The 26,625-nt window shown below is 35.9% G+C and overlaps 1 protein-coding gene across 2 annotated transcripts in view; it reads left to right on the top strand.

Moving 5' to 3' along the window:
• The window catches only part of LOC144437262 (C-Maf-inducing protein-like), an 86,952-nt gene extending 71,582 nt beyond the window's left edge, over nucleotides 1–15,370 (top strand). The window contains exons 13-17 of one of the 2 annotated variants that reach the window (XM_078126165.1): nucleotides 5,548–5,664; nucleotides 9,146–9,286; nucleotides 10,142–10,336; nucleotides 13,940–14,116; nucleotides 14,554–15,370. In XM_078126165.1, the coding sequence (XP_077982291.1) occupies nucleotides 5,548–5,664; nucleotides 9,146–9,286; nucleotides 10,142–10,336; nucleotides 13,940–14,116; nucleotides 14,554–14,607 (684 nt within the window). In that variant the 3' untranslated portion in view covers nucleotides 14,608–15,370. The remainder of the gene's footprint in view (nucleotides 1–5,547; nucleotides 5,665–9,145; nucleotides 9,287–10,141; nucleotides 10,337–13,939; nucleotides 14,117–14,553) is intronic. The other variant, XM_078126166.1, reaches the window with a different exon arrangement.
• Nucleotides 15,371–26,625: the final 11,255 nt, after the last annotated feature.

The following is a 26,625-nucleotide window of genomic DNA, read 5'->3' on the forward strand; positions in this document are numbered from 1 at the left end:
GACAAAAGAGAATCAAATACGAATTTGTTGTGAAAATAAAATTATGCCATCACAAAGTTAGTTTGCCGCGAACTTGAAGCAGGCTCTGATCAATGGATTAGTATTAAAACACACACTGTTTCGCTTCGTTCACGGACACTATTGTGACACTTTAAATTACGTCATGATAAAACCAGTACGACGAGATGTCACTACAATGAAAAAATGGTTAATTTCCGACTAATGAATTCTATTCGAAATGAAAATAACCAAAAATGTTCGTACCCATCGAACTTCGATTGATCGTGTGATAAAGGGCTTGCGCGTTCTCTCCATGATTTGTGGGCGAGTCCGTTGTTCAGGATGGGTCCGTGACAAAATCTCAAACGTAGAGCGCTCCATCTTTACCTCTACATGTACTCCAAAATCTATGAATTTCAAATTCGCCGTATCTATGATTTGATGCTTTTAAGAAAAGGTACGGAAGTGTGGCTACATCGATATAAAATATTAAGTTGCTCTCCCTCTATCCCTTCCCTTTACTAATTTGACTAATTTGTAACCATTCACTCGATCCGAGACAAAACACGTAACCCCACCTAGTACCTGCACACAGATCCGACGACCGGTGTCGCCGACTAAAGTAAAAGTAGCGAGATCCGTTCACGTCTGAGCAGCAGACCTAATTTGTTTTAGAAATCACGGCAAGGCAAAAATTCGAGCAAATATTTTATATGTTACAGTAGACGATAAAGTCATGGAGGTAAAACAGCCGTGGTCTGCAGTTGAAAAGATCATCGGACAAAAACAATGAAACTGCGTGTTGGAGATTATGAAATAAAAACCCGGGAATTTCTCTGAAAACTGCACGAGAATAATAAGATAAGATGGGAAAAATATCGACAGATTATTTTTATTTTTATTTTGTAAAATAATCGATCTTATTTTATTGTCATTCTTTCAATGCCCTCCAACACATCACCAAGCTATCGTCGGAACTCTGGGCATGTACTTTGTGTGGCGACTATACATCGCAGTTGTTGTTCATGTTCCGGATCGGGGGGAGGAGACATTCACGTAGGATGGTCTCCAAAAACCCCGTTCTAACAAAACTAGGCCGATCGGAATTTAAAACTAAAAACTCATCGATGGATTGCTGAAAACGAGAACTCCAAACAGTCACCGTATCAATCGAAATTGCGCAATTTGCAATGATGCGAAAGTTGAAATCTCCATGCATACTGAGCTGATCAATATTCATGATATGCCATGACATCATGCATGTCCCGCTTCGAATACGTCACTATTTTTCCCATATAAGGGTAGTGCAATGCAAATTTCAGATACATATATAGGTCATGAATGACAGCGCTGACTTCAGCTGGAGATCGACGATTATGAACATGGAAGTGTTCCACGCTCCTACCACGTAATTTTACCGAATAAACGTTGATTTTTATGGTAACCACATATTGAAAAATGATATAAAATAAAATCAGACTGTTGTACAGGTTGGTTGGGGCTCGTGGATTTTAATTTGCGCGAGCGGTAGGCGAGCGGAGCGATCGCTCGCCTCAAAAGGCATGCCCTGGATCGAGACTACGCGTAAATGGTCGTAGTTTGGACTCTTGAATGACGGACAATAGGTGTTTACTTTCTATTGTCTACAACGTAAAGTTCATGAATATGCGTCAAAACTCATGAATATTCACCGTAGTACATCGGAGCTACGCGGAGCTACTCGTCGCTACTCGTGACTACGCGTAATTACGGTGCACTTGGTTTCGATGCCTTCCCTAAGTCATTTAATCTACCAAGCTAATGAACATTTTTGGTCAATGACTAGCAAGTATCTAACTAATTGAATGTGTATGTTGTATTTTACCGTAGTTTTAGCCCGGTAGCCAAATTGATAATACATTTTTATAAAAAGGCGATAAATAACATGTGTAGTAAGTTTGATAGCAAAAGCAGAAATAGGAAAGAATGAAAATCATAAGCAAATTCAACATAGTTATGTTTAGAAACAGCTTTGCAAAAGACTCCAGCATGATTCATAATTATGCTGTTGTTGTTAACCTATGAATGACAGTGGGTTTGCATCCAGAACACAACTACATTCATATTGCATTTGTGTAACCTATTCTCCAACTGGTGACCCTAGCTGTTGATACCAAGTTTGATAGTTGACATACTGCTGTAGGTTAGAATCATGAATTATGACATGATTACTTGCACTGGTGCATATGCATACTAATGCTATTTGCAATGCAGTGCACTACTGAAAACATTAGTATTGTATACCTGATTTCAAATGATAATCAAATGAGTACATGATCATTCCTTCCACATGAAATTGTGGGATCGCTATTCTTATGAAAAGTTGCTGTTTCTGATAAACATTTGTAATAATAACAACCCCATGACATGTGAGTGGTGTGATAATTTGGGGGTGGGGGACTATTTGCACTCGTACTTGAGGTGTTTTCAACTTTGTGAATATATGGTCAAAGAGAGCCCATGCAAATACTCAAAGTATGCCACTCTTGCTGTCTTTCATCTTTGGTTTCTGTCATATCATGAATTATGTAATATCATGAATTATTTGGGTTGTCGGTGGCTTGGCGGTTAGCTCATTCGCCTCTTACCTCTGCAGTCTGGGTTCAAACCCCCCAAGCATCCACTATGTTTAATTAAAATTTAACCAGGTCTGTGTGTATTAAAGTAAGGTGATGCTCAGGTACTCTGGTTTCCACCTGCTTCTTCAACACTAGGGCACTGCTCCTGTAGTGACCACTCAACAAATTTTGAATTTATTTGGACGAATAAAGATATTGTTGTTAATATGTTAATATTATCATTCACATTGAATATTTATTTGTGCTAATCCGGAAGAAATGTTTCTTGGAAAACGTTATCTCATAATATATTTAAGAGAGTGGTAGACAAACTTAACATAATCATGGATAAGTAGTGTTTAGTAGAAGAGTAATATATGGTTCCTAGCCAGAATATATTTCTAAGCCAGGGTATTAACCCAGTAAGAAAGATTTGGCAAACCAAGCAAATGCACTTTCCAACCTACTACTCGAAACTACATGTACAGGAACAAAAAAAAGGACTGGTTTGATCATAAAATACATGCCAGACCAAGAGATTTCTCTTTCCAAAATCTGTCTCCTCCTACATATTAGCAATAATCGTGAGTGATTTTGATATGGATGGTTATGAAATACATGTATGTACATTTTACAGTGTGTCACTGCAGGCTTTATACGTGCTTTGCCAACAAATTCATTAATAAATGTAAATGAAAGTATATTATATATTACAATCCTTTTCTCCTTGCTGTATTAAAAAACATGTAATGATAATACTATTGTAGTGTAAGGTGTGTCTAACCCTACCTAGCTGACTGTAAGTGTGTGCAATAGGGAACTTGCAATCCAAACTGAGCATGCTCAGACGCAAAGGACTATGGGATTATCTGTGGTTATCGTAATACCTAATCTGGAGCTACCAATGAAAAAAACCCTTTCACAATGTTCAGGGTAACTATGAATTGATCATTCGTGGTTGCAAACAATGTAACAGTATTGTTTACAATACCAGTTCATTAGTATTTATTATCACATTTCCCATGATGCAACATTCAACATGTCTGGTTTGCAAGGTCCCTATTGCAATCCCAAAAGGAGGGCTTCATCCTTTAAAGGGTTAGTTGATTGATGTAAATAGAGAGATAGATAGTTGGGGATGGAGGTGTTTGACATGCTACTGCTGTTCACGTCATCTTATGTATCAAGTTGAACATAAGCATATCAGCACCTGTAGGAACCCTCTGGTAGCATCAGGGTGAATTTCACCTTAGTTTCATGCATGTAGAGGATTTGAGTTTCCATAGTAATGGCAGTGTTTTTTTTTTGCTAAGGTTGGGGAACCGCAGTAAAAGAAAGGGAGAAAGGGGTAGAAATGACAGTTTTTTCCCTATTGAATCCATGGTAATTTTGTTTGAGAACCCGGTAAAATGACATAGGAACCTTGTAGATTTTACCTACTAATTACCACCCTTAGCAAAAACTCTGAATGGGTCACATGATTCAAGGAGGTGTGACGTAATTTGGATATTTTGTTTGACCTGTTCAGTCCGGTTTTATATCTCAATGTAACATATGACGTAAGATAAACAGACTAAGTACGTCTGATTCTGTATATACGGTGTAGATAGCCTCATGGCCAACTCATAATTCAAACGGCCTTCAAGATTTAATCCTAACTGCTGTATGCCCCAGTTTGAAGGAGGAGAAATACATATGAGCAATGCTATCAAAGTCTTTAGGTAACTTGCTAGCCTTGTGATGTCTAATCTCTTTTCACTTTACTGTAGGTAATAATATATATAATATATATTCAGAACATAACAGGAAGAAGGCAAGGACACAGTAGAATAAATCTTTTAAAATTCATGAATATTTTGTATTAAATTAGGAATGAAGTTAATAGTATTATCCTGTAATAATGAGATTTAGATTAGTATACTGTCATTTTAATAGATTTATGAATTTCAATAAAGAAGAAGTGAAAATGATCAGTCAGAGAAATAAATCAGCATAGCACATCTTTGAGGGATAGAATTTTTGATGAGTGTAGGCTTATAATAGTCTTTGTGTTTGGTTGTAATGTAACAAAGCCCCATGCTACACGAGTGTGAGTGTAGCATACTTGGGTATATTGCATGAAAATTTAAAGCTTTTACAGCAATGTTCTCTGTGGCCATGCTTTCACAAGCATAGTGAGTGAAAATGAAGCGGAAAACATTTCAAGCATAAGTGCAAATAATGCTTTGAGTATATGCACTGGAAGCTACAAATCATGTGATTCTCTGAATACGATCTATGTTGATCCAAAACAGCAAATTTCGTTTTAAAAATTTGATTTGATTCCATGTACATGGAACGACAGCCTGCTTATTTGTGTCCTGGTATGAAATAATGTCTTCATTTGCATTGCAATGCAAACACCACTAGTATGCATAATTTTGTACATTTCAAGTTCAACTAGCTGTAACTGGACTATTTTTTTTTCCAGGCAAACAAAAATTGTTAAAACAACAATAATTAGACATTGCACATCTTTACTAGAGGTCAGTTGTGTCCATAGGTATCACAGTAATAGATTGAAATTGTGATCTCGTTGAGGGCGCTAATTTTAGGGTGGGGACTTTAAAGACCAGTTTTATTGGATCATATTATGTGTACAGCTACACAAATACATTTACCCATAGGTGATTCATTACCATTCTGGGTGTAGGATTTCATGAGTAAGTCATTATAATTAAGAAAAAAGTTTGAAAATACATTCCGGTTCCAGCTAGTTGTGCTTTAGTGCATATCTTGAAATACATCAATGTAATTACATTGACTTTTACATGTAGACAAATTGCTTCAATGTATATACTTGCAATGATTGCCCCTGACCTCTATATATAAACATACATTTATGTTTACAATTATGAAAATCTGTAAAATGCTATATAATACACCTTATATTTTCTGTCTGTTATCATAGATGCGACGGTTAGTTGGTTGCTGCTGCAAAAGGAAAAGATTCCTGCAAATGGTGGCTCGGAAATTACTGGGTCCCTGTATGCTGATGGCACTGAGGAGAGACAGTGTTATGATGGAGGTGGGTACTATACGCTTAGATTACCAGTGTGCCCTTTAAAGGGGAAGCGTACCTGGTGAATTCATGATATTTGATAAAAAACATGGATGCTGTACGAGATAAAATGCGTTGGTTTCATTCACCTTCACTTAGCTGTACAGAGTTGGCATCAATCAGAATTAGGTGGAAGTGATGTAGTGGCCTTGCCTTGGCATTTCCGGTAAATACTGTAAATATGTTGTTGACTGTTTCTGATGTTACTGTAATAAGCAGTCAACACTGTTTTAACAGAAGTTCCAAAGCAACACCTGTATGTTACTGCAATGATGCCAACTCTGTACTGAAATGAATGATAATGAGACATTTGTGCTGGCGGTCAAATTGATGAAACTAGGGTTCTTGCGAGCCACCACATAATAAGGGATGGGATAAAATCAGAGTCTGATGGGCCAAAAGATATATCTGTCAGTGGCACATTAACTTTTTATAGAAGACACACCCTACTCTGCCATGTGGAAAACAGATTTTGTAAATATGTTAGCATGCTGTTTATATTCACTGTGTTTGCCATCAGTTGGCAGAAGACAACCTATATTTCAACAAAATGAGATCTTTGTTTTCATTTGCTTTGATGTGATGACTTTCTATTTGAATTATGAGGCCCTAAAACAATTTTATCACATAAGGCCATTATAGTTTATATACTTCTTACAATTATAAAAATATGGAAAGTCAATAAACATAATTTATATGACTCTGTTGGTATATTGTCAATTCCGTCATTAGTTCAGTTGTAAGTTGGGGGAAGCCTCAACTTCAACTTCAAGTTTGACCTGTGAGATAGATAATGACAGATTTATATGTTGAGTTTGGAAATAGGATGGCAGCGAGCAAACAAGTGACATGTACTTTCATACGTGGACTCTGTTGTACTACAATGTCCACTTAGCACCAACCTAATCAATTGTCAATGCTTGATTTTCTGTACTCTTTCCATTGATATTTTATATGTACACAGCTGCCAATGGTTGTAGTTTTCATCCTCACACCTAATTTTTGATGACGGAAATACAATATGTCAGTACTAGTGTGAGCTCATTCCCCTAGCTATCGCATCATAAGAGGAATCAGATTTCATTTCTGGTTGACAGCTAATTCTGAAAATGAATGAAGTACTGATTTGTCCATCCATTAAACCTCACCCCCACCCCCACCCCCACCTTCACCCCACCCCACCCCACCCTTGCATTCAGACTATTTGATTTTGTTTCAAATATGAAATATTTCATACTTGAAACATTCCATGAAAATCTCTACAGTAAATTACAAAACACTGTAATATAGAATCAACCCCTTGAAGCTATTTGTCCAATCTTTATACATTATGATGTAAATATGCCATGAAAATGTCCAACACTAAATCTATAGCTAACCAGTATGTAGAAACCTCCATGTGTGTGTTTACATTATAGGGTAATTTATCTATTGTAGAGTATGTGTTGGAAGTATGCATGTACTGAACTTGTGAATTGGAAATATTTGAATGTGTACTGACCATGCAGGGCATATTGTTGACGTTTTTGGGAACTAGTAAAAGGAGCTCTGCTTTATGTTCAGACCATTTTTCAGCTGTATATTTAGATCCCCTTATTACTTTCTCTTAAATTCATAGTTACAGATTCTCTACTTTAACATTATACTGTTTATGAGTATATTGCATCTTGCTTAAAAATGCATATTTATATAATACCATTAATTCTCCTATACTCTACCTCTCCATTCCCTCCCTTTATTTCCTTAAAATCCCCCCCCTGTTTTAGCTCTTCCCTCCTTTCTCCCATTTTCTATCCTTCAGTTTCCTTCCTGCCCATCTCCTTCACTTTTGCATCAAGATGTCGTGACCGAACGCTTTTAAATGACTAAATATAGATCTTGCTGCTCACATTTCCAGGAACTAGTTGAGCATAATGTCACGTGATTGCATACTGATATATGCTTATTTAGTGCTGACAGCAACAAATACAAATAAAGTATTCGTGACTGAGTGTGTTTGATTTTCCATGCATTTCCTAGAACTATATATATAGTTTTGTATCAAATGTCAGTGCAGGCAATTTACATTATATGTTGTGTTGGTAGTGAAGTTTTTGAATACAAACCAAAGTTCTCAAAACTTAGCTTGTGTTTTTTTTTGTGCACTTCCAGGATAGTTCAGTGTCAAATGTGAGTGCAATTACATGTAGACATGTGGTAGATACACCGAGTTCATAATAACGTAATCAGATACAAACTGATGCTAACTGTAGTAACATTCTGGACTTTACTCTGCATCGTATGTCAGTGCAAGCGATTACATATTACACACAGTGTTGACAATGAAGTAATCAGATACAATCCAAAGTAGTCATGACTGAGCCCATACAATATTCAATGCATTTCCAGGAACTAGTTCAGTATCAAATGTCAATGCAGACAATAGGGAACTCGCAAACCCACCATCTTGAATGTTGCATCATGGGAAATGTGATAATATATACTGATGAATTGGTATTGTAAACAATAATGTTACATTGTTTGCAACCACGAATGATCAATTCAGTTACCCTGACAGTTGTGGGAAGTTAATTTTATCGGTAGCTCCAGATTAGGTATTAAAATAACCACAGATAATCCCACAGTCCTTTGTGTCTGAGCATGCTCAGTCTGGATTGCAAGTCCCCTATTGCAGAAATTATATACATATGTGGCAGATACACAGTGCTCACAATAACGTAGTCAGATACAAGCTGATGCAAACTGTTACAGTAGTATTCTTGACTTAGCCTGTAGCAGGTTGATCATTATTGAGTTGACATGAAAGGTGATTTGATTCATGCAAGAGGGATTATGTCATTAGTTGGCAATATTAATCTGATGATGTTCAAAATTTACACCTATCAAAACTCCAGCATAATTTTTCATTTGTTTTAAAGCTGCATGAGCTGAAACTCAAGTATTATTATTTTTGTGATCAGACAACCAACAATATATTCACTGAAAATTGTTAAAAATATACCATTTCTCAGATGTTATACATATAGATTAGAGGTTGATTGTATCTAGTTCAGCAACAGGTTGAAATCATGATTGCATGGGAGTTGTTGATGTTAGGGTGTGGACCCAAACATCAATTTGATTGGATTTATTGTACCATAATATTATGTGTACAGCTCTACAAAAATGTTTACCTGCAGGTGATTCACTACAGTGCAGGGTGTACGATACTACTACTAAGTCACTATATCTAACAAAAAGGGTTTCAACAGCTAGTGTAGCTGTAATCTACACCCTTCCAAACCTTACCCCACATTACATGCTATCAGCTACTCACCATACCCCATCAACCCATACAACAGTTACCACTGTGAGGCCAGTCATCATTTTCCCCATCAAAAAAATCCCAGGAAAGTAATTAGTATTGGTAGTGTCATGTAATGACTATGTATTACTTTTATCGTACCAGGTGCTATGTACATTACTGGAGATGGAACTATTGGATAATCATGATGACAGGTTACAAGTTATAACAACTCTAGAAAGTACTCCCGAAGGACGCAAGATGTATGCTGATCTTTGCGAAAGACAAATTGCACTGAAAGAACTGGTATGTGTCTCTTGATAGACTTGCTTACATTCAAACAACCAGGCTTTCTTGTTAGTCTGCCTGGTATGGCTATTACATAACACACACACACACACACACACACACACACACACACACACACACACACACAAACATACACACACACACACACTACAAAACAAAGTTGCTATCTTGAATGATACACTGTGGGGTAGTCCTAATAAAGTCACCATCTTGAATGGTGTATTGTGGGAAATGTGGTATTATTCTCACCATTTATAAACATGAGTGAATGACTGTCACATTGATTGTAACCACAATGCAATCCAGACTTGATACCAAGACCCTGGGAAGAAGGCAACCTTCCTATCAACCCAGATTTAATAGGTAGAATGGTATCTCAGAATTAGTCTTTGCACCTGAGTATGCTGCACTTTGGATTGCAAATTGGCTGTTTGCCAACAGATTGACTTCACAAATTGTAATGTATTTGTTAACTATGATTAAATTTAACTGGTAATTCAGAATGTTTTGTGCATATACACAACATTTACGAATATTATGATTTCCGAATTTGATCATGTTCTTGGCCTTGAGATGAGTCATTATCTGTTATAGTTAGATCACAGTCCATTGCTATTTTTGCAGACAGTAGTCAGTCTATAAGATACAACATCATCATCATATTATCATCATATTCTACATATGTTGTAGGTCCATGTGTGCCATGCTATCAGCTACCACAAGCCTTATATAGGGCTGAACAACTCAATGTATCTTTTAGTCTAGAAGCCTGATAGGGCTGAACAACATCACATATCTTACAATCCTACAAGACAGGGGAATTTCAGTCAATTCATTTGCTCTTACCAACAGCAGTCAAAGGGCGGTCCTAAGACATTATCGCTACCACCAAAATCTACTGATGCCGATGTCCATCAGCTTCTCAATTCAGGGTCTTTTGGCAACTTAGAATGTCTGAATCTTGCCTTTACGCATGTTACCAGTGCCTGTGCTGATACCATCATCCGACTGCCAAATTTGAAATATCTCAATCTGTGGTCAACTAATGTAAGTACCACATTTATGATTTATGGTTGGATTTGCAGAGTGATTAGCTCTATAATACTGTACTTGCCATGATATAGGCTTTCAAGATATGTGTGTGTGTGTGTGTGTGTGTGTGTGTGTGTGTGTGTGTGTGTGTGTGTGTCTGTGTGTGTGTTTGTGTCTGTCTCTGTGTCTGTGTGTGTCTGTGTCTGTCTGTGTGTCTGTGTGTATGCGTGTGTGTGTCTGTGTGTGTGCACGTGTGTCTGTCTCTGTCTGTCTGTCTCTGTCTGTCTGTCTCTGACTGTCTTAGATTCTTGTCCTCATTTTTTTCAATGCCGTGTTTTAAGCTAGTTTAGTAATAATTGCCTTGACTTCAATTTGAACATTAGAGATTGACAGGTCCAGTGGTACTTATATTACAAACTGTGATATAGTATTTGTATACTCACCAAAGGTTTCGGATTTGGTCTGCTCGAACAGCTAAATTTGGGCAGACTAGACGCCATATCATAAAACCATTGACAGTGACCGGCCGCTGAGGGCAGCCTTCCAAGTTTACTCAAATTAATATAGCGTAATTATATTAATTCATATTGTCTTAACACTTTAAAGTACATCAACAAATTTTATAGGACAAATGTATTTTCTTATGTTTGATGAATATACTAATTTTTATTGAAATTGAAGTATGGAGGCTTAAGATATTGTTTAATTATTTGATTTCATTAATATGCAAATTTCTCTAATTAAACATTAACCTATCTGGCTCAAAACCTAATCAGGTCTAGCTATTACCCTAAAGATTATATATTCCAAATTCCATTACAATTGAGCCAGCCGATTTTTAGAAAATGATGACACAGACACACACACGGACAGACAGACAGACGGACAGATAGACAGACACACAGACAGACATTCCCCTTTTAATACCTCCCGTACCCTTACGGGAGGTAATAACAAAATTATGTTGAGATTAAAACAGTCATAGTTGATGACAGCCAGTGATAATAAGAAATTATATGACCTAAATGTTGGGAAATGAATTACCATTAAACATCCAAAGACCAGCCGTCTCTATTGGGAACAAAGACTCATATTTAGGCAATAATGTATGTATTTGTGAAATCATTGAGTCTTTATGCCACAAGCTGGCTCCATAGGACAAATAAATGTATGAAATTTTCTGTGAATTCTTTTATTTCTGATCAAAAATAGTGGTCTTTATTAACTTCATTTTGCGTAACAGCTATTCGAGACATCATATATTGTACACAATAACCTAAAGTATGTTTCTCAGCACCCGAAATGGAATCTTACCACCAAGGAACATCATAAAAATAATGATCAGTTGATTTCCCGGTCAGCACCATGACTTGTCGCTCTACATATTCATAAGTATAGTCATACCAGGATATTCAACCTTCATGCTCTATTGTGACCCTCAAGCGTGGGGTATAATGGTATTACAGGTTCTGAGAATTGAAAGCCAGTCTGGAGTCAATAGTTCACTGCAGGGCATTACTATTAGCGTTTTAAAAGTATGCCTACTTGTATGGTTTTGCAGATGCTCTGATGTGTGTATGATCAAATAAAAGCATTGACAAGTCTATTGAATTTTACTCCTCACAAACAAAATAAGCATGACATAGTGGATGGAATAAAAGGCAGGCTAATAAAGTTAACTGCATATAGTGTGAGGCTATACATATTGTAGACAGATTGCTTTATATGAATGCATCACAGGCATAGTATGTAATAAAATCATTGTAATGTATGGTGTAGGGCTAGTGAGGAAGGCTGTATTTGCAAATAGATCAGGTAGAAACTAGGCAATATTGACAAAAAGGTGCAGTAAAAAAGTTAAATAGTTACGCGACATAGGGCTTAAAGTTAGTGGTTTAACTTCAGACACAGCTTTGTATATAAAACACATCTGGTGTTGCCTTCATGTCTATTTGTGTCCTGAAGTGTGTACATATCATTGTCCAGCAAGCATTTACACATGTGCTATTTCACTTCTATGCTAATGACAAAGGCAGTGGTAATGCAGTGCTGCACATCTCTCTGGTTACTTTTGGTCAGTAGTAATGATAATCAGATCTGTTTGCGTATTAAAGTAGAATAACAAATTAAAAGTCATACTATATAGGGAAATGGACAAAAATGTGGAGATGTAGATTTTAAACAGGCAAAGTAGGCTATTACAACCCATCAGGTCAGACAGGTTGTATAATATTCTCACAGACAATTCCATGATACAAAACTTGTAAGTCCTCGGTCAAACAAAGGTAACAGTGGTGCAGGGAGAGTAGACTGCACTTTTATGAGTTCAAGCAAGACCAACCTACTAGTACTAATAGTCCATGTAAGTGAGACAAAGTGAGAGCCATGTAAATACAATTGTTTTTAATACTTGAGACATTTTGTCAGTGTACTGATGTTGACAAAAGAACCGCTTCAAGATGGATTTCCTAGTCTGATTAATACTTAGTGTTGTCAAGTAGTTATTCAGTTCAACTCTACACATTTACCTGTACTTTGTTAGTCTCTGTTACCCAGACCCTCTGTCTATGAGACCACCCCAAGTGAGAGTCTGGGGAAATGAGATTCCAACTACCCCCATTACGGAAGTCACAGTACATTTTTTCTAAGAATAAAAAATGGGCTTACGAGGCCTTTTTGTTGTAATTAATATATTTATCAGTCACTTGAGAAGTGATAATCTGTAGCGAAGGTACCCAAATCGTTCAGCCTGCAATGTTGGCTGTGAAGTACACCCATGATGCACTGCTTCAGAGGCTACTTCCTGCGTGGGCGAGTTGAAATCTCGTTTCTCATTTGGTCTCGTAGGCAGAGCCCCCAGTGGTGAGAGGCTGGGTAACTGAGACTTGTCCTTGGTATGGCAACTCCTCACTGCTTGTAATAAATTCTTGAAGTGGGAGTCTTTATATATCATAAAGTCAGTGTGGAAAATGTTTTTTCAAGCAATAACTCAGTCAATCTTGAAGAAATTGTACTCACAAGCCTATAGTTGTAAAGTTTGAAGAGAAGATATGATATTAATTGTTATTGCTACTGGGCATATCGATACCTTTAATTGTGGTGACTCTAAAACATACAGAGAGATACAAAGTCTTCATATTTGACTCGTATTTAGCTCTGTGTGTGTATGTGTGTGGGGTGCGTGCGTGTGTGTGTGTGTGTGTGTGTGTGTGCGTGTATAGGTGCGTGTATGTGTAAATGTGAATGTGTGGATATGCATGTACACTACACATGTGGTTATAGGATGTTTAATGCCATGTGTTCTCCATGAGACTGAACCTTAAGATAGTCTCCAAATAATTTACCATTATATGTTGTAACAACAATTTACCCAGGGATAAGATAACAAGAATGATTTGAGATGGGGATCAAGATGACCGAGATCAAAATGGGGTGGGGGTGGGGGGGTGGGGTGGGGGGGGGGGTGAGATGACTAGAAACCCCCACAGATAATCTTCATTAATATTATGCAACTATTAATAGATAATGAGAATAACAAGACTTGGTGTAAATCCAATTAAGTTCCCTCACCAGATGTATAACCTGATAATTTGAAGTACATATTTTGTCCTTTTACAGTTTGGTGACCCAGGCCTGCAGCTGATCTCAGAACATCTGTTGAAACTGCAAGTATTGAATCTGTGTGAAACACCAGTTACTGATGCAGGCCTTAACTGTTTAACCCAGATAAAAAGTTTAAGACGACTTAATTTAAACAGTACTCAGCTGTCAGCACTGACATTTGTTAAACTCAAGGTAAGTACAACCAAACAGTCTTTTCCTGCTACATCTGACCCATATTGCTGCTTGCAGGGACCAAGTACATGTTTAATTTTAGTGGGGTTTAATATAAAGACTAATCAATATATTTTTTTCTTGAGAACAGACATTATAACTTTAGTACTGTAGTGACGATAGTTAAATGTTCAATCTCCCTACTAGCCACCTGGTCATGCTCATAGCAAATGCACACTTACGTACTTATTGATACTGATCGGCTGTGTCTTAGAAGTCAATGTGCCTGAGTATTGAGTTACTGAAATGTCTCAAAACTTTGCCTTGATATGAAAGAAAACTTGTTTCTGGTTAATATGAAATAAGAAAAAAACTGTTGGGAGAGTTCACCGTCTTGTTTTCAAGGAAATCAACAAATGGTTTATCCTTCTAACTCTTCTAATTCTCTTTTCTTGCAGTCTCATTTGCCATCTCTAGAGGAGTGTGATGTGCGTTACACCGATGCATGGTGAAGTGGTTAACATTCTGTATCACATACCATGGTGTGTTTTTAGATAATTACAGTATTACGATACACACAGAACCAAATGGTGTAATTACCTGTCTTTTAGTCCAATGAGGGGACACGTCTGCTAGCAGACTTTAACCCTGAACTTGATTGTGTGTAGACAGTCTACAGTTATCATGCTGTCAGTAAAAAAAAAAGTAAAACACCAATCTTTAAATGATGTGACCACCATGCAACGGTGCTAGAATCAAAAAAATTATCCATCAACTAGTCTGTATTCATAGAGAGCTAGAGTCAGCTTATGTTGACAACAACTAAAAAAAAAAAAAAAAAGATTTGAAAAAAAGAATGAAAAGATTTTAATCTTATTTTAGACACCCATCAACTGTAAAACTGGTTTTGTTTTATAACTATTTATTATTGCTTTTACCAGTCTGTTGACCCGCGACATAAAGCCAGTGGTTTAAAGACAGACTATAAGAGTTGATTTTTTTTGTGTTACGTGTCATCGCTGGTAATTCATTTTTGTGAGTCATGTAACATGCACATTGCTGGTCAAAGTGCATTTATTTACTTATCATCATCATCTATCTTAATACTTGTATTATTCAGAAAGAGATAGGTTTTTTTTTGTCTAGTTTCATGATCTTTTAGCCATGTCAGGTCTGCACTCGTGCATTTTATTTGAGTGAAAACCAATGGTATGGTACGTACAATTTTTAGTCTACATTGTGTATAGTGTTGTGTGATATTGTGAACAAGTTGATCAAGTGTACATGTAAGACTGTTAGATGTCTTTAGTATATTACATATATATATAAAGTATATATATATATATATATATATATGTCACAGTTATTATATACATGTACCTAGTGGCTGAATTAATACCGTTTAAAATACTTGAATATTCAAAGAAACAGGACAGCTTTCTGTTTACGGACACAGTCATGCTGGAGAAAGTTTTTATTTACATACATGAAGCTCTTGTATTTAATGTATGAACTTCAGACTATTTAAATACAGGAGGTTACACTTATCGGGTTACAGCTTACAAATCAAATCATCAAATTCACGTGGACAGTCTATGTTGCGACAGGTAAAATCCTGAAGGTAAACTCGAAAACCACAGGGTGCAATTTTCTCATCTTCGAGGAGAAAGGTCCATCACTGTGAAGGGTATGAAGTAGACCTAACTGCAGTGAAGGGAGAGAGAGAAGTGAGAAACGGCATCGGGTACACCAAGTCATCAACATATCTCGGACCGTCTTTAAATTTGTTGTTGATAGTGGACATATACCGCCCTCTTGTAAGGATTTGCATAATGTAGCGGAGGGTATAAGTTCAGAAGGTTGGAGAACTCAATCTCAAGGTTAACAATCAAATACAGATCAGTTTTGATTCTTCAGTATTCAGGTACCTCGATGCAGTAATGCAATCATCACAAAGGTAATCATCAGCCAGTCAAGATTTGATGATAACAGTGTATAAAATCACAGAATCTATGATGTAACCAGTCTGTTACATAGACAGACAGACAGACAGACAGACAGACAAACAGAGGGACTATTTTTGAGTTAAATCAGCCAACCCCGTGTCCTTTGTTATATACATGTAATATCAACTCTGAGTAATCCTATTATAAGACTCCTTTATGCTAAAACAATGGGTCTAAAGTTGTGATATTTTTTACAAAAACATACAAATATATCAAACGGTGAAAAAAAAATATATATGTAGAAATCCATTTCCTTACTGTTATACTGGCAGCTTTTGTTCAGTCTGTTAGATCATTTATGGAAAATGAACTTATGAGTCATTCTTTTTGAGAGGTTTTAAAAAAAAGCAGCAAGTATAATCAGCCGTGTATAGTTAGTATCGTCAAAAGGTTAGCAAAAGTTAACATCACAATGCCTGTAGGAGCACACAACTTAAATTATCGCCACACTCTGTCATACATACTAACAAAAGAACTATCATGCTGCTAGATGCTTGGACTCGCTGGGTAAATCCAAGTGATCAAAAGTGGTGACCCAGGGGGCTTACCATTTGATTTTCATTTGATTTTGTAAGATTTTGAAGTTATACAACAATGTATGTGATTCAAGGTCTTGTATAGCAGCACATACATATTGGAACTCACTGCTAATATAGTTATATCTGGAGCCACATGCCTGTGGCCTCCTCACATCGTCTAACATGTGTCCATGCACTCACCGCACAGTGCTAGTCTGGAGTGATTTTTTGTTTTGATGAAGAAACTATTTTTGTGAAGAAAACATGAGAACCCAAATTTTTTATACTGTCTATTTTCAACTGTAGGCCTGTGTATATGTAAAGGCTAAGAGTTTGGTCATTGTGTTCATGAAATACAAATTACAACTTTCAGTTTTTAGTATAGCAGGAACTCCGTACAGGTTTCGTCGATTTTTCCAGAGGGACAGGGATTCCCATTGTTACCATAGAAATACTCCCCATTTCCTGCAAATATGTGGAATAGTCCAGTGATTTGCCATACAGGATCAAACCATTGTATAGGAAATTAGGGGGTAAAAATAGACCATTGTAGTATTTCAGTGAGACTTGTCTGTCATGAATGCAGCAATGTGTAGATCACATATGGCCAAAGGTTCGTTATATGTCCTCTCAGATTAAATCTGGTTTCATAATCTTTCACTTAGTCTGTAATCAATAGTAATGCTATTATTCCCCAATATTTGTCTTGATTTCAGCCCTATGAATTAACAGTGACATAGGGGTCCTTGTTAGTATGAGTTTGATACAAATACCAACATGGACCCCTTATGACACCAGTATTTTTACCACTGAATATAGGAAATATTTGGGGAATAAAAACGTCGTACTTTGTCCAAGCCAAGTGAAATGTTGCAGAATGTAACTTTTGTTATGCAGCATCGGTAGTACAGAAGAGAAATGTTGATGTAAATTGAAAGATAATGGCAAGACTGAAGAACATCGGGCTCAAAGTATGTGTTGTGCACCATTAGGTCGTTTTAGAACGCACTTGCAAAATGAAGGAGACAGTGATATTAGAGATAGGGATGTTTTAGAGTACATGATAAAGTTTTCAAAAATGGTTGTTAGAGGCTTTATCTGGTGTAATATTGTTATCAACATTGAAGGCTGGTCCCAATGTTCTTGAGGTGTGCCAAGAAAACCATACAATCAGTTAATAGTCTAGATTAGATTATGTCATTGAACTTGGCTTGTACATTTTATGATGCACTTCAACTGTATCATGCAATGTCAGTGATTTGAAAAGCTTTGAATCATCTTACAATTATCTTTGAACAAAAATAAAAGTTCTGTAGAAATTTGAAATGTGCATGAAAAAAATATGAACTTTTAACTTGAGTTTAATATGAGCCAGAATTTTGAGGGTCAATTGTGCTTGTCCTGCTAAAAGCTGTGATTTTTTATACAGCATTGGTAGACAACAATGACCGTGTTTAGTCACACGTAGGCATCCCACACACCCCATACAGGCCAGCGATCTTTCATGTCACTTCATCCTATGGTTTCCTAACTGTGCCAAGTGAATTTATGGAACAATGGACAAATTTTATCTTGTGATGAAAAAAAAAAGATGAAGAAAAAAGATGAGGAACGAAAACTTAACCTTTCAAGTGTCTTTCACCAGGAAGCCCACTAGATATCTAGGGTGAGTTGCCGAAAACAAAAAGAGAGAAAAAAAAAAGCTGCAAGTACTTCAAAGTACTGCTGCAGCTTTCAAAGATATAAGAATGGAACTAGAGTATTTTTTTTATTTTTTATGCTTGTATGGTATGTAAACATTGTGTTGCCATTCTTGTCGCTGTCCATTTCATGTATTGAAAAGAATTTTTAAAAAAAGAGAACCATTTAGACTACGTGTATTTAAACAGAATGTATTTGTAACTTTGTGCCCTTTATTACTGTCCAGCTTGTGAAAACTTGAAAAAAAAATGCTATTATTGTTGTACATGTTGTAGGGTTTTGTATTCTAGTTATTAATGAGATGGGTGCAGTATGAAATGAAGGAATTTTAGTCTAGTTTTGAGAAATATAGCTAAAAAAACTACAGTCATAATATGTTCTTGTCGCGTTAAGAGCTGCAAAATATAGATAATATTCATAACTCATTTCTGTATTATGGTTGATTTTACAAAGCTACATCATATAAACACTGATGTTATACTAGCTACAGAGCTGTATCATTTGCATGTTCTGAATTACATCGCAGCAGCTTAATGTAGATCCATAACTCATTTGTATATTCAGACCATAGTCAAATGAATAGCTGTAATCATTTGCATATACTCATTGATACATCAGAGTTGCTACATGTCAATCAAGTTATTTGCATATTTTACTAAAGCTCAGTGTTGTCAAATAACAAGCTGTTGTCATTTGCATATTTGGATGATGTCACAGTTGCTAAATTTAGATCCTTTACTCATTTGCATATTCTGTCTAGGTGCACTGTTAGTACTGGTAAGTGTTACTAAATAAAAAAAATAATTTGCATAATTGGGATAATATCACAGTTTAATACTACATATAGATCAAGTCATTTAAATAAACATTTGCATATTCTGGATAATGTCATAGTTGGTGAATATAGATAATAGTTTTACTACATAATAGATCAAGTCATTTGAATAAGCATTATCATTTGCATCTTCATGATGCCACATAGTTGTTGAATATAGATCATTAATTCCTAAATGATTTCAGATATTAACTGATCAATATTTATGATTGATTTTTTGTGTATGCCTTCAACTCGGTATACGATGGTTGATTTATGTTTCAATTTTTTTTTTGTGACGGACAATTAACAAAACAAATGTTCAAATGAATAACAGTTTCAAATTCTGTTTTGCCATCATTATGTATTTCATGAGATTGCACCAATTATTCTGTGAGCTAAATCCGTTTCTTGCCAAGCAAGTTTTCTCTGAGAATTTTTTGAAAGTTTTATGAAGCCCCGTCTATTTGCTGGATCTGTGATGCCGCTGTCACTATCTCTCGTGAACGAGTATAGCGAGATCAGACATCTGGTGAAGAGACAGTTTAACTTTTGTGTGACTTGGTGAACTACAATATGATAGCTCTGCAGAATAATAATCAAAGTTTGACTCGTTTAAAACAAAAAAGATTATAATAAAGTCAAATTTTGGAGCCAAAATTGTTTTCGTTATTTATCGATATCATACCTGAAATGAAAAATGAATGAAATGCTGCACTCATCTTGTTAAACTCTCAGACTTAGTTCCATTGTAAACATTTATCGTACAGAAAATGAGAATCATATAAAAAATGAATGGTTCACCGCTTCTTTTATCAGCTGTGCATAGTTGTACTTGGTCCACCGTCTGGTCCAGTTTTCACTGTTTTGAATGTACAATGCAATAAACTATTCGTGTAAGCTGTTTGTATTTGGATTATTATTCTAATATCTTTATATTTTAACCTTCTACATGAAGATACAAAATAAATGTAAATATATCTTGGCAATTCCTGATGTCTCGTTTCTTTATTTCGTTTGGAAAAAAATGTAGTGTGATAGGAGCATGGTTCAGAGTTTATTATATTTAGTGGGTTGCAGAGACATAGGCTGACAAGTACATATTTTAGTGGATTCATGGTAATTTTATTGTATATTAAAAGTACCAGATCACTTCCCAGTGACCTTAAACTCAAACCTGGTATTCAGGTATAATACAATACGATGATACAATGACATGTTTTGAGTGTACTAGCAATACCTGAAGACAATTTAAGTATCATCGAAAGAAGATATCCATTAACATTAAAACAATTCTGTATAATGAATGATTATCAAAAATCTTCATGTACAAGTACTTTTAAAAAACGCAAACTTTGTTGTAGCATTGTAAATTGTACACACTCAAGTTACAATGTGCAAATTTGAGAATATTGACAAGATAAAAGATTACTGAAGTGAGCTATTCTACCATACATGCTGCAAGTCATTTTCTATAAGAAATTCCTTAAAATATGCTGTCATTCTTAAATGTTATGATAGCAATCACCAATAAATGCTGCCATTAATACCTCTTCACCCACTTCCTGGTCATCTCCCCCTTCCCTCAAATCCACCCATCTTCCTGTTCACCCCTCCCCTCGTTTCCACCCACCCTCCCTCAGACCTGTTCACCCCTCCCATTCACCTCTCCCCTCATTTCTTCCACAGTACTGATTCTTCATCGATCAATTCAAAATGTTCCTCTACTTGTTTTCTTCCCAGTGTACTCCTTGTAGCTGAACTTTTGAGGTAGTGTAGACCTAAATCTTATAAAAACAACATGCTGTGGAGACAATATTCCCAGTATAAAACGTAAGTTTACACTCCCAACTACCACACCAACCACTGAGATACTCTATTAAGTGTTAGATGACACAGTGTTCTGCCCAGTGTCGGGCAAAGAGCCTTGGAGCCATCCTTGTTTTTTGTCTCACCATGTTTATATAGTCAGATTTGTCGTTCTTCCATGTTTCATATTTGCTGTATTGGTCTTATTAAATAAATATCTGACTAGGTTTACCACTGAACAACTAGTTCATTCGCTTGTTTCCTTTCGCATTGATTCATGGAATTCATTGTTACAATAGGTACTCTGTAAATTGCAACATGTACAAAATGTTGCAGCCAGAATTATTACACGTTCAAAGTGTCATGTTCATATCACTCCACTTCTACAGGAATTACATTGGTTACCTGTACGTCAACATATTATTTTAAATTGTAAGATTTTATTCATCACTTTTAAATGTCTTCAAAGTTCTGGTCCTAGTGAGTTGGTCTGTCTATGTCCCGGGGCGTAGTCGATGTTCCGCTGATCATTTTAAACTTAGTACTGTTACAGCTAGGACAAAAAAAAAACATGATGACAGGGCTTTGTGTTGCTTCCCCAGTTTTATGGAATGCTCTCCCTCTCCAAATCCATTGTTGTGATAATTTCAATGTTTTTAAACATATGCTGAAACTGCATCTTTTTAATCTTGCCTTCTCTTAGATCTGGAAATTAGTTTTTATTTGCACAACTGAACTGATAAGGTTCAGTAGTGCTATAGGCATGGCAAAGTGTCTGTCTGTCTGTCTGTCTGTCTGTCTGTGTGTGTGTGTGTATGTGTGTAAACAACTTAAAGTCAAAAACTGCTGGACAGATTGCTTTGATATTTGGTGGTCATGTTACTTCTGGTGTCTAGTTGGGAAATTGTTCAAATGAAAGTGATTGCATCAGGGATGTGGGTTTTGGGTCAAAAAATGTGATTTTTGGTCAAAAAACTTAAACTCAGAAACTACTGGGCAGATTGGTGCGAAATTTGGTGGGAACATTCTTAAGGGGGTGTAAAGTAAGATTTGTTCATGACGTGATGATTCCATCAGTGATATGCAAATTAGGGCTGAAAATGTGTCTTTTTGGTTAAAAATCTATAATTCCAAAATCACTGAGCAGATTGGGCTGAAATTTAATGGAAATGCATTTAGGGATGTATGGACGAAGATATGTTAAGCATACCATGATTCCATGAGTGATATGGAATTAAGGTGTAAAAATGTGAATTTTGGTCAAAAACTTATATCTCAAAAAATACTAAGTGAATGAGTTTGAAACTTGGTGAGATGTTTCTAGAAGTGTTATTCTTTGTCATTGCTTTTCCTCAAAAATCTTCAACTCTGAAATTACCCAGTAGATTGAGCTTACATGTAACTTTGTTGAGAATGTGTAGATTTGTCCTCATTAGTAGCTGACACAGTGAGAACAGTACATTGTTAATTAACTATAATGTTTACTTTACTATTTCCTCTGGTGGTAAAGCCTGTAGCATGGCCAGTTTGGTTTATGACTGGATTATGTAATATATTGTAAGACAGCTGTTTCATCACCTACCCATATAAACTGAATGTAGCTGGCTTTTACAATATTACAATAAGACAACCAAGAAAGATAAACCTGTTACATTGGTATGACTTGGTTCCAAATTGGTTTTAAAAAATAAAGAAGTACAAAACCTTGTAGACACATCCCTTTAAAGTTTGATTAGGATGTTGCTATACTTGTCTTGTACACTTCCAACATAGGATGGCTGGATTATGATGATGGAAATTAAGTATGAAAATTTTGTTTTGGTTACAACTTTAAATCTTCAGAAAATTATATATCTATCATTGCCCTGAACATGAAGTTGTGCGGCAACGCAATATTTGCGCTATTTTACTTTTTATGCTCGTTTTGTATTTTTTAAGCAGTTCTGATCACTGTCTGTGGATTTTAGTCGCTATATAAATTTATGATGGCTACAAAATCTCCATGTAAACAGGAAGACTGATGTTGGGTTCAGTGTGTCATATTTTTTGAAATCCTAGCCCAGGAAGATACATGTATGACACAGTGTTTTCTCATCCTCGTGTCGACACCTGAGGCTGGATTCACCACCTTCAGTTAACTTTCCATGTTCATAAAACCATACAGCCTGAGGTGTCAACGCAGGATGAAGTAGAACAGTTCAACTTTGATATAAGATACTCCAAGGATATCAAATACCTGAACAAGAACAATAGTACAAATATGGCACATTCTACAACCAGCAACAGACAAGCATTTGCAAGAAGAATTTATTACAAACTAGGCCGAGAAAGTAAACAAATGAATTGGATTAATAACACTTGGCACTGCGTGTTGGAAGTACAGAGACGTGTATGGTCTCTACATTTTCATGAAATGTCGGGGAACTGGAAATTTGTTTCTGAGTGAGTGTGTGTTTGTAAAGAGGCCATACAACTGTTCTTATGTGATGTAATAGTCTCGTTACTTCAACATGCTGTGCCAAGTGATGTTTTAATTTGTTCGCTTTTTTCCTGTTTGTAATAAGTTCCATTTGTAAATGCTTGTCTGTCACTGGTTGTAGATGGTTTTGAAATGTTACTGAACATGCACTGTAAATTCGTAGAAGAAAATTTCACCTGTCAGTATTGTTTTCTGGTAAATTGATCTCCAGCACACACACACACACACTCACTCACTCACTCACACACACACACATACATACATACACACACACACACACAAGATTTTGCAATTTATAAAAACAATTACTTTAATCAGGACTTAATTTTATCATACAATCACAAATGTACAATTTGTAAAGAACCATATGTTATAAATATCATTCTTTAGAAAATAACTCGTAATTTGATGCAAATATGGGTAATACAATCATCAGAAAATAAGTAATAATATAGATAATTATATGGAATGAGATTGGCACAATCATTGTATATTTAAATATTGCCTCTAAATGAAGATTAGTATAGTTCAATACCTTCTTACATTCTTTATTCGCAATAACACAAATTAATAAATAAAAATGAAATGAAAATAATGAAAATGACAAATGTGACTGGGTGCTGGAAGATAGCTAATGAGATTGAGTTAGTGTTGCAGTTATTCTAGTGTGCAAAGGGGCACTATAAAATAAAAAGGACCTTTCTTGCATGTCTTGTATATAAAGAATGCAATCTTACAATTGTTTTTAATATAGGAACTTGTGGGATGGCTGTCTGGCAAGTGAAACTTATACTGCCCACGAGCACTATACAAGAAAAAGTAGTACTTTGTGAAATTGCTTTTTATGTTTTATTCATCAAAATGTGTTCAAGATTGGAGATATTTCCATATATTGGCAACCTAACTGGGTGGAAATCCTAATTATAATATATATTTCCCATCAGTCATCTGGCTTGTAATAAAAAGTATGACACCCCCACCCCCCATATTTGTGCTTTCAGATCATGAAGTTGTCTGCTTCTCATGATGAAATTACAATCTGATCTCCAGATGCAATTGTCCATATTTGGGTAATTAAAACTGTACTTGTAATATGCTTTGATGAGAAATGGAAATAGTCTATTGATGTTCAAGTAGGATAGACCTAGAAGTGCACAGGAAAGAGACTGGGTAAAAAGAACTTTCTCCAGACTAAACCATTCTTGCAAGGAGGTATGGTGATTCCCTCAGTAGTGGTGAACCTACACCCCCCGTCTGGTAAAAACACTGTCCATTGTCAGTGAGACTACCCTATATAAATATGGTGGGTACTGCTAATTAATTCCCATTTGTAGATGACATAACAGAATGTGACAGAAATAGTTTTAATTTAATGTGTACTACTACGAGTTCATTTGTAGTCTTTCAAAAACAGTAAAAGTACATGTCATTCAGTTTTTCCTGAAATACAGTGATATTTCTGTACCATCATTTGTTGTTCTTCTACACACAGACTGCAGCAAGCCGAATGGTGTCATTGTACATTTGTTGTATGGTACTTTCATGAAAATGGATGAATTAATTATTAACAATACACCTGTTGCAAAACTGGATAAAGTCAACAAAATAGATATCACATCACAGTTGACTGTACTTCTTGCTCACGACATTGGTATGGATTTCAAAGTGCATACAGCAAGATTTACTTGAGGACTTGACAACATATATATTTCATTGCATCATTGATATGTAAATCAACCACTCGTCTGTCAGTGTAGTACAGAGGCCATTGTGGCTTTGTATCTGAAGATATCTTTAACCACATCTAGAGGAACGGGTAGCTGAGAAGAAATTTCAAATTCAAACGAAGCCATCCACAGTCATTACTTAACATAATGTCTTTCTTAATCAATCACAGAATTCTGTCCAATAATAAGTCAGTGTATATTGGGGGCATTTACATAATATGCAAATAAGGTACATTTGCCATTATCAGGATGTTACTTATACACTAGTATTTACATCATTCTAACAGTTTGGGGTGGTGGTAGGGGTGGGGGTGGGGGGTGGGGTGTGTTTACTCATTTGCATAAACATGTTTTTGGTTCATGATTTCTCATTACTCTAGACATGGTGAACAGATTCAAAGCCATGGATAACCTCTAGACTACTGTCACTGCAGAGAATTGTGTCATCATTACAAAATGTCCAGTCCTCTAAAATGAAGATAAAACTTGAAAATATATTATTAAAGTAATCATATGGATGATAATTGGGTATTTATTTTGGATTTTCAAATCATGAAACAAATTTACCGATGTTTTCCAACTTGTTGAAAAAACTAAAATGTCTAAAGAATTTTAAGTGTTATTCTGCATAGAACTGGCAAAAACTTTGAAAGTATCAATCTATATGGCAAGTAATGGGCTCGTATCTTGCCATGCCTTTCATTATTCCCCAAATAAGGAGTGACATAAGGGGTTTTGTCACTACGAGAACACATGAAAATCAAGTGACACAAGGGGCCTTGTTACTTAGTACCACATAAAAATCAAGTGACAGGGTCTTGTCACTATGAGTAACATAATTATGAAAATCAAGTGACATAAGGGGCCTTATCACTTAGTATTACATGAAAATCAAGTGACATATAGGGTCCTTATTACTTAGTAACACATGAAAATCAAGTGACACAAGGGGCCTTGTTACTTAGTACCACATAAAAATCAAGTGACAGGGTCTTGTCACTATGAGTAACATAATTATGAAAATCAAGTGACATAAGGGGCCTTATCACTTAGTATTACATGAAAATCAAGTGACATATAGGGTCCTTATTACTTAGTAACACATGAAAATCAAGTGACATACGGGTCCTTGTCATAACAAGTGACATATGAAAATCCTTATCTCACTAATATTTTCCTTAGCTGAATGATAAAGTCTCAGGTATTTAGGATACTGTTATAATTACACCAGTGCAAACTTGATTATAGAAAATGGGGAAAATAAAAACCCTTTTTGAATATTTTGACTTGGATTTTGAGCATTGTAGTCATGATGTAGAAAGACCTCGAAATTTCTCTTTTTTTTATAGAAATATAATTTGGCCTGGGTGTTGTATAATATACATGTATACTACTGTCAATGAAACAAGATGGAAGACAAGACTTGTTTGTTTGTGTGTTTGTTTGTTTGGTTGCACCAAATCATGAGGTCCTTCC

The sequence above is a fragment of the Glandiceps talaboti genome, chromosome 7 (assembly GCF_964340395.1).
Source record: "Glandiceps talaboti chromosome 7, keGlaTala1.1, whole genome shotgun sequence".
NCBI classification, from domain to species: Eukaryota; Metazoa; Hemichordata; class Enteropneusta; family Spengelidae; genus Glandiceps; species Glandiceps talaboti.